Source organism: Engystomops pustulosus, chromosome 5 (assembly GCF_040894005.1).
Source record: "Engystomops pustulosus chromosome 5, aEngPut4.maternal, whole genome shotgun sequence".
Lineage (NCBI taxonomy): Eukaryota > Metazoa > Chordata > Amphibia > Anura > Leptodactylidae > Engystomops > Engystomops pustulosus.
The window spans coordinates 1,970,179-1,987,139 of NC_092415.1; the positions used below are offsets into that span (position 1 = coordinate 1,970,179).

General features: G+C 43.4%; 1 protein-coding gene across 1 annotated transcript in view; it reads right to left on the reverse strand.

Moving 5' to 3' along the window:
- The window catches only part of LOC140133908 (uncharacterized), a 44,651-nt gene that overhangs the window by 13,368 nt on the left and 14,322 nt on the right, over positions 1 to 16,961 (reverse strand). The window contains exon 2 of the mRNA XM_072154597.1: positions 10,309 to 10,798. Within this exon, the coding sequence (XP_072010698.1) occupies positions 10,309 to 10,798 (490 nt within the window). The remainder of the gene's footprint in view (positions 1 to 10,308; positions 10,799 to 16,961) is intronic.

Consider the following 16,961-nt stretch of genomic DNA (forward strand, 5'->3'; position numbering starts at 1 on the left):
GGTCAGTATTATAGTAGTTATATTATTGTACATAGGGGGCAGTATTATAGTAGTTATATTCTTGTACATAGGGGGCAGTATTATAGTAGTTATATTCCTGTACATAGGGGGCAGTATTATAGTAGTTATATTCCTGTACATAGGGGGCAGTATTATAGTAGTTATATTCTTGTACATAGGGGGCAGTACTATAGTAGTTATATTCCTGTACATAGGGAGCAGTACTATAGTAGTTATATCCCTGTACATAGGGGGCAGTATTATAGTAGTTATATTCCTGTACATAGGGGGCAGTATTATAGTAGTTATATTCCTGTACATAGGGGGCAGTATTATAGTAGTTATATCCCTGTACATAGGGGGCAGTATTATAGTAGTTATATTCCTGTACATAGGGGGCAGTATTATAGTAGTTATATTCCTGTACATAGGGGGCAGTATTATAGTAGTTATATTCCTGTACATAGGGGGCAGTATTATAGTAGTTATATTCCTGTACATAGGGGGCAGTATTATAGTAGTTATATTCTTGTACATAGGGGGCAGTATTATAGTAGTTATATTCTTGTACATAGGGGGCAGTATTATAGTAGTTATATTCTTGTACATAGGGGGCAGTATTATAGTAGTTATATTCTTGTACATAGGGGGCAGTATTATAGTAGTTATATTCTTGTACATAGGGGGCAGTATTATAGTAGTTATATTCCTGTACATAGAGGACAGTATTATAGTAGTTATATTCTTGTACATAGGGGGCAGTATTATAGTAGTTATATTCCTGTACATAGGGGGCAGTATTATAGTAGTTATATTCCTGTACATAGGGGGCAGTATTATAGTAGTTATATTCCTGTACATAGGGGGCAGTATTATAGTAGTTATATTCCTGTACATAGGGGGTAGTATTATAGTAGTTATATTCCTGTACATAGGGGGCAGTATTATAGTAGTTATATTCCTGTACATAGGGGGCAGTATTATAGTAGTTATATCCCTGTACATAGGGGGCAGTATTATAGTAGTTATATCCCTGTACATAGGGGGCAGTATTATAGTAGTTATATTCCTGTACATAGGGGGCAGTATTATAGTAGTTATATTCCTGTACATAGGGGGCAGTATTATAGAAGTTATATTCCTGTACATAGGGGGCAGTATTATAGTAGTTATATTCCTGTACATAGGGGGCAGTATTATAGTAGTTATATTCTTGTACATAGGGGGCAGTATTATAGTAGTTATATTCTTGTACATAGGGGGCAGTATTATAGTAGTTATATTCTTGTACATAGGGGGCAGTATTATAGTAGTTATATTCTTGTACATAGGGGGCAGTATTATAGTAGTTATATTCTTGTACATAGGGGGCAGTATTATAGTAGTTATATTCTTGTACATAGGGGGCAGTATTATAGTAGTTATATTCTTGTACATAGGGGGCAGTATTATAGTAGTTATATTCCTGTACATAGAGGACAGTATTATAGTAGTTATATTCTTGTACATAGGGGGCAGTATTATAGTAGTTATATTCCTGTACATAGGGGGCAGTATTATAGTAGTTATATTCCTGTACATAGGGGGCAGTATTATAGTAGTTATATTCCTGTACATAGGGGGCAGTATTATAGTAGTTATATTCCTGTACATAGGGGGCAGTATTATAGTAGTTATATTCCTGTACATAGGGGGCAGTATTATAGTAGTTATATTCCTGTACATAGGGGGCAGTATTATAGTAGTTATATTCCTGTACATAGGGGGTAGTATTATAGTAGTTATATTCTTGTACATAGGGGCAATTTTTATTGTAAAAACCAACAAAATACAATTAAACAAAATCATAAATACATTCTTCTGTATACACAATTAGGAATAAAAAAAAAATATAAACTCAGAGTAAATGTAACTTAGAGTCCATAGCTGCTGCTGCTGCTGGAAAGGAAAAAGAAAAATGCTAAATCAATATATATAGAAATTAAACACCAGATATATTCCTCCATAACTTTCTATTTCTCTGGTCTTTCCTGACTTCCAGTGATTTTATCCACCGGAGCTCAGACAATATTTGGGATACCACAGCCGTGTAGTTATAGTCCTCGCTGTGTAGGGACACCCGGGTTCTAGCATGCCATTGGTAATACTTTATCACTGTTATTATGAGATACATGGTTCCCGGATCTATATCACCATCTGGAGATTGGACGCCATAGATGATGTCCGGGTACTGGAGGAATTGCAGCCTCGGGATGTTCAGCAGGTCAGATACTTCCTTCCAGATCTTCCTCCCTCCCCAGCACTCAGAGATGAAATGCTCCATCGTCTCCTCCTGCTGACACCCCAGTGGACACTTCCTATCTGCCACACTCACAAACTTTAGGTTCCCTCTCACAAATAACCTCCCATGTAGTGACAACCAAGAGATATCAAACAACTTGGGGGGAAGTCGCTTCCCATTGAGGAACCTGAGACTCTTCTGTAAGGCGGTGGTCACACAGTCTCTGAGAGCGAGTGGGGAGTGGTAGAAAGCCCGACATATCCTAGTATAGAGATCTCTCCTGGTGTTACTGACAATGTAGGACTTCTCCAGCTTCCACATCCTGACGCACTTCAGACCATATACCAGATACTGGGGGAGGAAGCCAGGAGTCCACCGGCCCCTCTTGAGACTGCCGCCTCGCACCCAAGACTCTGCAAAAGGCAATATCCAGTCCCTGACACTACTTACCCACAGGAGACCATTGTTTGAGTCCAGGCAACCAAAATTAACTTTCAGAAACATGGAGTCAAAAAATACCCTTGGATTTAACATATCCAGCCCACCCTCTCTCCTCTGCAGGTAGGTGATCCCTCTTTTTACTGGGTTCAACCTGTTCCCCCATAAAAGTTGGAAGAACAGGCTAAAGAGCCGAGCGGAGAAAGATTCTGGCAAAGGAAAGACGACAGAGACGTAGAGGAAGACAGGGACCAGGTAAGTCTTCATCAGAGTAACCCTTTCTCTATAGGTCAGCCTCCAGTTCTTCCATCGCTGAACCTTTGCATTTCCGGTTTCCAACTTCTCTTCCCAATTTAGTTTGGCATTATCTTCCCTCCCAAATTTCACCCCAAGGATCTTAATATGGGTGGAGGCCTTGGCGAACTGTGGCAGATCAAAGCCAGGAGCAGCATCCAATGTCCAGAAAGCTTGACTCTTCTCTAGGTTGACCACAGACCCGGAGGCCTCTGAGTAACTTCTGATGGCTGTGGATAACATCTCCACCTCACGAGGCTCAGATATCACCACAGTCACATCATCCGCGTAGGCAACAACATCCAGGGGCAAGCAATGGGGGACCGGCACCCCCCGAAAATCACACCGCTGCAGTGATCTCAGGAACGGATCTATAGCGAACACATACAGCAGTGGACTCAGAGGACAACCTTGTCGCACCCCCGCCTCTACCCCGAAAGTGTCCCCCTGCCAACCATTGATCAGAGGAAAGCTCTCAGCCTCTCTATACAAAGTTCTCAGCCAATCTATAAATTGTCCCGGAATACCGTACTTTGACAAAGTGGCCCATAGATAATCGTGATCAACCCTGTCAAAGGCTTTAGCCTGGTCCAGACCTACAACATATCTCCCACACCTCAGAGCTTTACATCTCTCAAACATCTCCCTTATCGAGATAACTGCTCCAGAGATGTTCCGCCCTTTTACTGTGCCGTACTGAGAGCCTGCCAGCAGTGCCGGGGACAAACAGACTAATCTAGAGAAGAGGATTTTTGCCAGAATTTTCCTGTCGACATTCAAGAGGGCGATCGGCCTCCAGTTCTTGATGTCAGTAGGCTCCTTACCTTTGGACAGCAGAATAAGGGAGGACACTCTCATGGATGGAGGCATCAGGTGATTTTCTAGACAATTGGTAAACACATCCACAAGGATCGGGGCTAAGAGGTCTCTGAACTTCTTATAGAATTCACATGTTATACCATCAGGACCTGGTGCCTTCTTCAGATGTAACTTATCAATGGCCTCTTTAACCTCCTCCTCTGTTATTTCTGCTGTCAAAGGAGAAAAGTCCAAATCTTTAGTGTCAGGACCTGGAGTTGCCTCCAAGAATTGAGCCATTTTGTCTTTGTCCAAAACCTTCTTCTGAAATAACTCAGCATAGTAGGATCTCACCACCCCCAGGATACCCTCCCGAGATTCCTGTAAAACTCCCTGGGAGTCAGTGAGACCTGTGATCGATTTCTTAGCCACACGTTCCCGGCAATTTTCATACGGATTGGGAACACCCAGTTTTCCGTAATCTCTCTCGATCACCAGGGACGTGTAGCGGCTGTACTGATACTGCTTTATTTCAGATTTCAGTCGGTCAATCTTTTGTTTGTCCCCCCCTCCCGCCGAATACAGTGACTCCAATTCTTTCCGCAGCTTGAGATACTGGCTGTACTTACTCTTACCCTTCTTTACTGACAGTCTCTTTAAGAGGGACCGGATCTCCTCCTTGACATCCTCCCACCAGTCAGATACATGATTATAGAAATACACTCTCTCCAATTCCCCCTGTATAAGAGAGTGGACTTGCTCTTGGACAAAAACCTCTTCTAATAGGGTAGAATTTAGTCTCCACAAGCCTCTTCCTATATCTGGCCGTTCTGTATTACCCAAGTAGAAGTATAGGGCCAGGTGATCCGAGTATGGGACAGACTCACTTCTATCCCCAATGACCTCCGAGGGACTCACCAGCGCCAGGTCTATTCTGCTATACCTCCCAGCACAGGAGTAGGTAAATTTGGGTTTCCTACCACCCTGCACAAAGACATCAGACAAACCTGACTGTGTTATAATATCATTTAAGACCTTAGAGTCTCTAGCAAGAGGTCTACCGGTGGGTCTGTCACTCAATGTCCTAGTGGCGTTGAAATCACCCGCCATGATGACTGGGAGAGATGTAAATAAATAGGGCTTCACATCATTAAATAGATTGACTCTGTCAGTCACTGTCTGTGGACCATAGATATTGATAAGCCGGAGCCTTCTACCTCGGATAGTAACCTCCAGCACCAAACATCTTCCCATCGACACCTCGGTTAGTCTGTGAATGGTGACATCGTGGGTATTAAACAGTATGGAGACCCCGGCACACGGCTCCACAGACAGTGACCAGATGGACGGCCCGGAGCGCCATTCTCTCTCTGCTTCTTTTAACAAACTAAGACTATTAAGATGAGTCTCCTGTAGGAAAAAGACATCGGCATCGAGATAATGTAGATGTTCATACACCGCATGTCTTGTACTTCTTGCCCTAATGCTGTTGACATTGCTAGATATTATTTTCAGGTTGAAGTTCGCCATTAGAGCCATAACAAGAAGCAGAGAGAGTGTCCCCATCATCATAAATCTGGATCAGATCCCTCCTCTTCACCACCCGTCTCCATGTCTGATTCAGACTCTGGCCCCACCCTATGGGGTCTCCGTTTTGAGGGGGGGTCACCATCGGGATCCTCATCATACTCTGCCACCATCCTCTGCAGTTCCCTCTCTAGCTCCTCCTCTGCGTCTGACTCTGAGAGGACACTGAATCTATTCACAGTCATGGTCATGTCTGTTCCACTGTCCACTCTGATCTTAGATGACTTGTGAACTGTGGTCCACTCACCCTCCGGCTTCCGGGTGGACCTATCTTTTTTCCTCCTCTTATTAGCAGATGTTGTGGCTGGAGAGGGAATGAGCACTGAGGGTGGTGCAACCTGCTGGACAACTTCCATATCTCCCTCTGTGGTTTGGGTCTGAGGCTGGTCTGGTGTTGGTACAGCATCACTTGATTCTAGGACCTGCTGAGGTTCTGGCGTAGCCTGATCTGACCCTAATAACAAAGCCTCCTCCTCCCCCAGGTCATCTGCCCCTGCCAGTACATCTTCATCAGGGAAGGTCTTACAGATGTTATGCCACGCATTAGGACAATCCCTGTGGGCATGCCCGATCTCACCGCACAGGTTACACCTGATGTTCTGGCAGTCCGCACTCACATGGCCGATGTCTCCACACAGGCTGCACTTGACCACAGAGCAATTACTGGCGATGTGACCGACTCTACCACATTTGAAGTATCTACGGGGCTGACCCGGATAGAAACATACCCCCTTCTCCCGGCCAATGAAGAAGGAGTTGGGCAGATGCTGGGTTATGTTGTTGTACTGTCTTAATTTCACCAGGACCTTCCACCCTCCTGTCCAGATCCCGTCCTCATCCCGGGTCTTGGTGAGCTCTGACATGAGGTCACAGTGCCTCTTGAGCCAGAGATCAATATCCTGCTGGGGAACAGACTCATTCCAGAAGATGACTGTGACAGTGACTGTACCAAGTTTAGAGATGGGCCAGAAAGCCCAACACAGAGCCTTTTTTCGGTCCCAGACTCATTTTATAGAAAGTGGGAAACCGGGTAAATATCTTGCAGGTATAATAAAGGACTCCGGTGGTAAGAACATCATTACAGCTATCAGGAGGGAGGACGGTATAGTGACCAACAATCAGGATGAGATAGTGCAGACAATGAGAAACTTTTACGCTGACTTGTACAGATCAGAGGAAACACTGGGCGCTAGTGAGATGAGAGAATACCTGAGGGGAATACAGTTTCCCAAAGTTTCGGAAGCCCAAAAGCAAATGTTAAATGACCCCATTACCTTACAAGAAATCAAGATGGCTCTGGACTCTTTTGGTAGGGACTCTTCACCAGGCCCAGACGGGCTTCCATTTGGCTTTTACAAACAATATGGGGAGACTATTCTCCCTAGATTGTTGGAGGTGCTGGAGGAAGTGGTTGAAGTTGGAGGAGTTACCAGATCGATGGCTGAAGCTGGGATAGTACTGATCCCAAAGAAAGAAAAAGATCCAACCGAAGTGGGGTCGTATCGCCCCATTTCGCTGTTAAATACAGATATTAAGATCTTCTCTAAAGTCCTTGCAATTAGGCTACAACGGGTTATTAAATATATAATTCATAGAGATCAGAATGGATTTATACCCGGTAGAAGCACTGGAGACTGTATCCAGAGATTATTCTCGGCTATCGATCTGGGAGAGGGAGGGCTCCGCTCCATCTTGTCTTTGGACGCTGTAAAGGCGTTTGACAGGGTGGAGTGGAGCTTCCTGTGGGAGGTTATGAGGAGTTTCGGACTGGGGGACCGGTTTATCGGGCTAGTCAAGTGCATGTATAGGGCGCCCACAGCAAGAATCCGTACTGGCAACAGCGAATCGGAAATGTTCCAACTTACCCGCGGGACGAGACAGGGGTGCCCACTGTCACCCCTGCTCTTTGCAATATATATAGAACCCTTAGCCTTGAAAATTAGAGGGGAAGAAAGTATACTGGGTGGGGGCTGCGGGGGTTCAGACGATAAGATCTGTCTATATGCGGATGATCTATCGCTTTTTTTACAAGACTCCCCGGACTCAATCCCAATGGCTATCAGGGTCACTGAAGAATTTGGCAAATTTTCTGGATTGCAGATAAATTGGCGGAAGTCCGCCCTGCTGGCCTTAGACCCATTAGTAGACAGTTGGGCGACAGACAACACCACATTACCGTGTGTCAAGAGCTTTCACTATTTGGGAGTGGAAGTCTCAAGTAACTTGGAAGATTTCTATAATCTGAATCTGGTGCCATTAATTGGAACTCTGAGGAAGAGAGTTGGAGTTTGGAACAAGCTCCCTCTCTCTAAAGCAGACAAGATAGGGCTTATCAAAATGGTTATCCTGCCGCAGGTACTATATTATTTGTCAGCATCACCACTCTGGATTGAAGACTCCTTTTTTAAAATGATCGAAGCAATTTTGAATGGTTTGATTTGGGGCAGAAAGAGCATTAGGATAAAGATGGATTTTCTTTATAAGCCACTGGGGGAAGGGGGACTGGGGTTACACTTTTTTCAGGGTTACTATCTAGCAGCGCAGATTAGCCGGCTAATAAAATGGAGGGAAAAGCCACTGATGGTTAAATTGGTGACGATGACACAGGGCAAAACAGAAAGTATTTTTGAGCTTCTGGAGGGCTCCCTTTTAGAAGGAGAAATCTTTCAGGGATATCTGCTGGGTAAGACTTTAAAGAGAATTTGGACTGCCACTAAAAAGATATTAGGAATAAATGGTTTTTTAAACGACACCCCTTTGTGGTTTAATGTTAATTTGATGGGAGTAATGGCTATGGATGATCAAAATTTTTGGTGGATTAAGGGAGTGAGGTACATATCACAGATTATGATAGAAGGAAAATTTATATCACTTATTTCGATGCAAAGGTTATACGGCTTGAGATCAGAAGACTGGCTTAGATATTTGCAACTAAAACATGTAATGAACTATAATTTGCACAAGATAAAAATGAAACTGGATTCACATAAGTGCTTAGATTTTATTAAAACGAAAGGGGATAGTAATAAGTCTTTATCTAAATTATATAGGTTTATAAGGGATAGTCACTCTAGGAACAAGATACACAAATCCCAAAATAAATGGGAAGGGCTGATTGGGACAATGAGTATGGAAGAATGGAAGAGAATTCACAGAAACACTAGATTGTGTTCACTAAATTGGAATCACAGATTAATTTATTTTAATGTTTTGCACCAAGTGTATAACACTCCAGCGGCGTTGCTAAAAATGAAGTTAAAGAAGGAATCTAGGTGCTGGAAATGCCAATTACCGGACGCAGATTTCCTTCACCTGGTATGGCAGTGCCCAATTATAAAGGTCTTTTGGTAAGAAGTTTTCAGAAGGATTGATCACATTCTCAAAATCAATTTACCCCTAGTGATTCACATAGCAATTTTTAGCCTAGTGGAGGATCCGAGTTTGATTAACCTACATGGTAGACTGATCAGTAGGCTGATGAATATGGCAATGATAATCATAGTCCGAAAATGGGGCTCCAAGTCCCCTCCAAATGTAGAGAACTGGTGGAGACTCTCCATGCAGATAAAGGAATATGAATGTAATCGATCTAAGATGTTGCGTACAGAGCATAAATGGAATAGGGTCTGGTCATGTTGGCAATAAAACACATAGTTGAATATTATTAATCTTAACTTTAATATTTATATATATATACATTTTTTTTTTTTGTTTATTATTTAATTATTATTATTATTATTTTTTTTTTTTTCCCGCTTCTTTCTCACTCCTGCTGCCAGCGGATCCATTTAGGGGAGGGGGGGGGGGGGGACTTGGCAAAAGTGTGTTGGGACTCTGGTCTGTAGGAAAAGGGAAGTTGCAGAATAATTGATATATATTTTATATATTAGATGCCATAAGGGACTACACTGCAATAATCCTATTAAGCAATAATCCTATATAAACAATGCATTTTATGTCAAGGGTTGATATTTGTGTTAGCATAAAGGAAAATTTTGTAGATGAAGGATTTTAATGTAATTAATGTATACACTTTGAGTATATTGTATGGTCTTTTGAAACATACATGTAAAATATGTAAACATTGCAATAAAGATTTATATTTTCAAAAAAAAAAAAAAAAAAAGTTTAGAGATGGGGATGAAGCTGAAATTATTCCACCCCTCTGCATCTCTAAACCTGGGGAAGATGGCCCAAAAGCGGTCCAGGTTGCCCATCAGCTTAAAGCTCACATCATATCCCTGGCGATCGGGGAGGTTAATTACTGCCAAAATGTCACTTGGCGAGAAACCCATTTGTTCACACAATAGTGATCTGACCACAAACCGCCTGTCAGGTAGGTCCTCCTTGGCCCCTTTGTGCCTAAATCTCACCACATTCCTCCTCTTAAATGCCTGACCGGTGTAATGAGAGCCGGATGAAAAAGATGGTGCACCCCGGCTCCAGGCGTTGCCAGAAGAAGACTGGTGAGGGCCCGTACCCTGCTGTGTCTGGGGGGGCTGCGGGGGCTGCTGGGCTCCTGCACTCTGAGGGTCTGATACCTCAGCAACTAGAGGGGGGAAGTCCTGAGCATCAGACTGTACTACCCCCTCCCCACCATCAGCCTCCATACACTGCTCTGCCTGCTCTATGGCAACATCCCACACAGACTGCGCTTCCCCTGCTGGAACATTATCACACACAATGGTATCAACATTGGTAACAGGAACAGACGCAGATAAATCAGCATTATCACCAACATTGGGGGCAGCAGCATCACAGACAATAGGGGCAGCAGTACCACAGACAATAGGGGCAGCAGTATCACAGATATTATGTATGAGCAGTATCAGGCACTGAAGTCCCATCAATGTCAGTACAATCAGTCCCAGCAGAGTCCTGATGATCCTGCTCAGATGCCACAGTGTTACCTTCAGGATCAGGTGCACAGTCCTGCTGCAGTGAGCCGTCAACTGGGACTTGTGGTGCTTGTTCTCCACTACTAGCATCAGGCAGATATCCACGTTGCACGCTGAATGCTGGGACATGCGGTGTTTGCTCTGCTCTGGTAACATCAGAGGGACGGCTGTGATCCTTCTGCTGATTGCAGGCTGCTGGGACTTGTGGTGCCTCTGCTGTGGGTGGTTGCTGTTTCATGGCTTTATCTTTCTTGTAGAGATCCCCTTGCTGGTATGGGAAAGTCGCAGGCTGGAGTATAGGTTTCCCCTTGGTCTCAGTTGCCGGATTAGATGCCCCTCCATGATGTCTCTGGGCCTGGAAGCGCTCCTGGTTCCTGTAGGTCTCTGCCAGGGGACCCATCTGCTCCAGGACAGCTTCAGTCTGGGCGACATTGTCAGCGAGCTGCTTGGCCAGGGTGGTCAGCTTCTTGTCTAACAGCTCATGTCTCTCCGGGTTTGCTGCCTTAAAGGGGTATTCTCATCTGGGCATTTACATTTAATTGAATTCATTTGCCATATGTAAACATTTCTTCAATTGGATGTTAATTAAAAAAACGTTCCTGTGTGAAGATAATTTCTCAGAAATGTAGTCATGTTGTCCCTTAGAAACCAAATACCTTCCTCCGATACGACCACGTCACACTCTAGCAGCGGTGGCCAGACTTGCGCCATAGAGTCCTGCCGGACCACCAGGATTCAGCAATCGTTACCACAGGACAGCTGTGCGACATGTAGAAACTCCCGGACATTTTATATACAATAACCTTTTGTTTCTTTCTGCAATCCCTCCAGCAGAGGTGGCCGTATCCGAGGAAGCTATATCGTTTCTAAGGGACAATATGGCTACATTTATGAGAAATTATCTTCACACAGGAACATTTTTTTTAATAACATCCAGTTGGAGAAATGTTTACATCTGGCAGATTAATGAAACGGAATGTAAGTGCCCAGATGAGAATACCCCTTTAAGCTTGTAGGCACAGTCAATGTTTTTTTGCAGCAGCAGTTTTTGTTCCTTCAGGTTTCCCAGTCTCTTTACCAGTGTTGGGATCTGATCAGCCAGGAGGAGCTCAGGTGCACACTCAGCCGCTGCACAGGGAGGAGCTCAGGTGCACACTCAGCCGCTGCACAGGGAGGAGCTCAGGTGCACGCTCAGCCGCTGCACATGGAGGTGCTGCAGGTGCACGCTCAGCCGCTGCACAGGGAGGAGCTCAGGTGCACACTCAGCCGCTGTACATGGAGGTGCTGCAGGTGCACGCTCAGCCGCTGCATAGGGAGTTGCTGCAGGTGCACACTCAGCCGCTGCATAGGGAGTTGCCGCAGGTGCACGCTCAGCCGCTGCATAGGGAGTTGCTGCAGGTGCACACTCAGCCGCTGCATAGGGAGTTGCTGCAGGTGCACGCTCAGCCGCTGCATAGGGAGTTGCTGCAGGTGCACGCTCAGCCGCTGTACATGGAGTTGCTGCAGGTTGCTTACTGGTGGTAGGTGATAGCACTCTGCTGGGTCCGGGTCTCTGCGCCACTGTTGGGGTCTGGCGCGCTGCGGCTCTTACTGCTGGGGGATGACACTGTCCAGTAGCAGCACTTGTGGCAGCCTGAGGCCTCCCTGCTAGTTTGGTCTCGGCCTTGCTGCCTCCACTCCCATACCTTGTGCGCTCAGAGCGGATGAGCACAGGCTGCTGCAGGTTCTCCAGCAAGGTCTGCTTCTCCAGAGATGTCCTCCTCTGCCTGGATGATGGAGGTGTACACGGCACAGGTGAGGCCGGGGCTGGAGGATTCCTCTGCCTGGATGATGGAGGTGTACACGGCACAGGTGAGGCCAGGGCTGGAGTCCTCCTCTGTCCTGGATGATGGAGGTGTACACGGCACAGGTGAGGCCGGGGCTGGAGTCCTCCTCTGTCCTGGATGATGGAGGTGTACACGGCACAGGTGAGGCCGGGGCTGGAGTCCTCCTCTGTCCTGGATGATGGAGGTGTACACGGCACAGGTGAGGCCGGGGCTGGAGGATTCCTCTGCCTGGATGATGGAGGTGTACACGGCACAGGTGAGGCCGGGGCTGGAGGCCTCCTCTGCCTGGATGATGGAGGTGTACACGGCACAGGTGAGGCCGGGGCTGGAGTCCTCCTCTGTCCTGGATGATGGAGGTGTACACGGCACAGGTGAGGCCGGGGCTGGAGTCCTCCTCTGTCCTGGATGATGGAGGTGTACACGGCACAGGTGAGGCCGGGGCTGGAGTCCTCCTCTGTCCTGGATGATGGAGGTGTACACGGCACAGGTGAGGCCGGGGCTGGAGGATTCCTCTGCCTGGATGATGGAGGTGTACACGGCACAGGTGAGGCCGGGGCTGGAGGCTTCCTCTGCTCCTGCACAACCTGCTCGCTCCTCTGTCCTGGATGACCCAACATTGTGTTCCCACTCACTGGCTTCTGCTGCACATTCACACTGGTAGGTGACTTCACCAAACTGGAACTTACTGCTGCTTCTTTCTTCACAACATCTTCATTCTTTACTTCACTGCTTCTGGCAGAACTGCAGCCGCTGACATGACTTACTGAACCGGAGACTTTAGGATTTTCATCCATTGGTTTGGGTGTCTGGGAGTTATTTCCCAGATTAGGCCTTGGAGCCTGGGCCTTGCATGGGGAAGATCCCCACCCAGGGTGGCCCCGCCCTGGGCTAGCTCCAGACATGAGGAGACCTCAGGAGCTCACACTGCACACAACCTCTCAGCAAGGGGGCAGTATTATAGTAGTTATATTCCTGTACATAGGGGGCAGTATTATAGTAGTTATATTCTTGTACATAGGGGGCAGCATTATAATAGTTATATTCTTGTACATAGGGGGCAGTATTATAGTAGTTATATTCCTGTACATAGGGGGCAGTATTATAGTAGTTATATTCTTGTACATAGGGGGCAGTATTATAGTAGTTATATTCTTGTACATAGGGGGCAGTATTATAGTAGTTATTTTCCTGTACATAGGGGGCAGAATTATAGTAGTTATATTCCTGTACATAGGGGGCAGTATTATAGTAGTTATATTCTTGTACATAGGGGGCAGTATTATAGTAGTTATTTTCCTGTACATAGGGGGCAGTATTATAGTAGTTATATTCCTGTACATAGGGGGCAGTATTATAGTAGTTATATTCTTGTACATAGGGGGCAGTATTATAGTAGTTATTTTCCTGTACATAGGGGGCAGTATTATAGTAGTTATATTCCTGTACATAGGGGGCAGTATTATAGTAGTTATATTCTTGTACATAGGGGGCAGTATTATAGTAGTTATATTCCTGTACATAGAGGACAGTATTATAGTAGTTATATTCTTGTACATAGGAGGCAGTATTATAGTAGTTATATTCCTGTACATAGGGGGCAGTATTATAGTAGTTATATTCCTGTACATAGGGAGCAGTATTATAGTAGTTACATTCCTGTACATAGGGGGCTGTATTATAGTAGTTATATTCCTGTACATAGGGGGCAGTATTATAGTAGTTATATTCCTGTACATAGGGGGCAGTATTATAGTAGTTATATTCCTGTACATAGGGGGCAGTATTATAGTAGTTATATTCTTGTACATAGGAGGCAGTATTATAGTAGTTATATTCTTGTACATAGGGGGCAGTATTATAGTAGTTATATTCCTGTACATAGGGGGCAGTATTATAGTAGTTATATTCTTGTACATAGAGGCAGTATTATAGTAGTTATATTCCTGTACATAGGGGGCAGTATTATAGTAGTTATATTCCTGTACATAGGGGCAGTATATAGCAGTTATATTCCTGTACATAGGGGGCAGTATTATAGTAGTTATATTCCTGTACATAGGGGACAGTATTATAGTAGTTATATTCTTGTACATAGGGGGCAGTATTATAGTAGTTATATTCTTGTACATAGGGGGCAGTATTATAGTAGTTATATTCTTGTACATAGGGGGCAGTATTATAGTAGTTATATTCTTGTACATAGGGGGCAGTATTATAGTAGTTATATTCCTGTACATAGGGGGCAGTATTATAGTAGTTATATTCTTGTACATAGGGGGCAGTATTATAGTAGTTATATTCTTGTACATAGGGGGCAGTATTATAGTAGTTATTTTCCTGTACATAGGGGGCAGTATTATAGTAGTTATATTCCTGTACATAGGGGGCAGTATTATAGTAGTTATATTCTTGTACATAGGGGGCAGTATTATAGTAGTTATTTTCCTGTACATAGGGGGCAGTATTATAGTAGTTATATTCCTGTACATAGGGGGCAGTATTATAGTAGTTATATTCTTGTACATAGGGGGCAGTATTATAGTAGTTATTTTCCTGTACATAGGGGGCAGTATTATAGTAGTTATATTCCTGTACATAGGGGGCAGTATTATAGTAGTTATATTCTTGTACATAGGGGGCAGTATTATAGTAGTTATATTCCTGTACATAGGGGCAGTATATAGCAGTTATATTCCTGTACATAGGGGGCAGTATTATAGTAGTTATATTCCTGTACATAGGGGACAGTATTATAGTAGTTATATTCTTGTACATAGGGGGCAGTATTATAGTAGTTATATTCTTGTACATAGGGGGCAGTATTATAGTAGTTATATTCTTGTACATAGGGGGCAGTATTATAGTAGTTATATTCTTGTACATAGGGGGCAGTATTATAGTAGTTATATTCTTGTACATAGGGGGCAGTATTATAGTAGTTATATTCCTGTACATAGGGGGCAGTATTATAGTAGTTATATTCTTGTACATAGGGGGCAGTATTATAGTAGTTATATTCTTGTACATAGGGGGCAGTATTATAGTAGTTATATTCCTGTACATAGGGGGCAGTATTATAGTAGTTATATTCCTGTACATAGGGGGCAGTATTATAGTAGTTATATTCTTGTACATAGGGGGCAGTATTATAGTAGTTATATTCTTGTACATAGGAGGCAGTATTATAGTAGTTATATTCTTGTACATAGGGGGCAGTATTATAGTAGTTATATTCCTGTACATAGGGGGCAGTATTATAGTAGTTATATTCCTGTACATAGGGGGCAGTATTATAGCAGTTATATTCTTGTACATAGGGGGCAGTATTATAGTAGTTATATTCCTGTACATAGGGGGCAGTATTATAGTAGTTATATTCCTGTACATAGGGGGCAGTATTATAGTAGTTATATTCTTGTACATAGGGGGCAGTATTATAGTAGTTATATTCCTGTACATAGGGGGCAGTATTATAGTAGTTATATTCCTGTACATAGTGGGCAGTATTATAGTAGTTATATTCCTGTACATAGGGGACAGTATTATAGTAGTTATATTCTTGTACATAGGGGGTAGTATTATAGTAGTTATATTCTTGTACATAGGGGGCAGTAGTATAGTAGTTATATTCTTGTACATAGGGGGCAGTATTAAAGTAGTTATATTCCTGTACATAGGGGGTAGTATTATAGTAGTTATATTCCTGTACATAAAGGGCAGTAGTATAGTAGTTATATTCTTGTACATAGGGGGTAGTATTATAGTAGTTATATTCCTGTACATAAAGGGCAGTAGTATAGTAGTTATATTCTTGTACATAGGGGGTAGTATTATAGTAGTTATATTCTTGTACATAGGGGGCAGTATTATAGTAGTTATATTCTTGTACATATGGGCAGTATTATAGTAGTTATATTCCTCTACATAGGGGGCAGTATTATAGTAGTTATATTCCTGTACATAGGGGGCAGTATTATAGTAGTTATATTCCTGTACATAGGGGGCAGTATTATAGTAGTTATATTCTTGTACATAGGGGGCAGTATTATAGTAGTTATATTCCTGTACATAGGGGGCAGTATTATAGTAGTTATATTCTTGTACATAGGGGGCAGTATTATAGTAGTTATATTCTTGTACATAGGAGGCAGTATTATAGTAGTTATATTCTTGTACATAGGGGGCAGTATTATAGTAGTTATATTCCTGTACATAGGGGGCAGTATTATAGTAGTTATATTCCTGTACATAGGGGGCAGTATTATAGCAGTTATATTCTTGTACATAGGGGGCAGTATTATAGTAGTTATATTCCTGTACATAGGGGGCAGTATTATAGTAGTTATATTCCTGTACATAGGGGGCAGTATTATAGTAGTTATATTCTTGTACATAGGGGGCAGTATTATAGTAGTTATATTCCTGTACATAGGGGGCAGTATTATAGTAGTTATATTCCTGTACATAGTGGGCAGTATTATAGTAGTTATATTCCTGTACATAGGGGACAGTATTATAGTAGTTATATTCTTGTACATAGGGGGTAGTATTATAGTAGTTATATTCTTGTACATAGGGGGCAGTAGTATAGTAGTTATATTCTTGTACATAGGGGGCAGTATTATAGTAGTTATATTCCTGTACATAGGGGGTAGTATTATAGTAGTTATATTCCTGTACATAAAGGGCAGTAGTATAGTAGTTATATTCTTGTACATAGGGGGTAGTATTATAGTAGTTATATTCCTGTACATAAAGGGCAGTAGTATAGTAGTTATATTCTTGTACATAGGGGGTAGTATTATAGTAGTTATATTCTTGTACATAGGGGGCAGTATT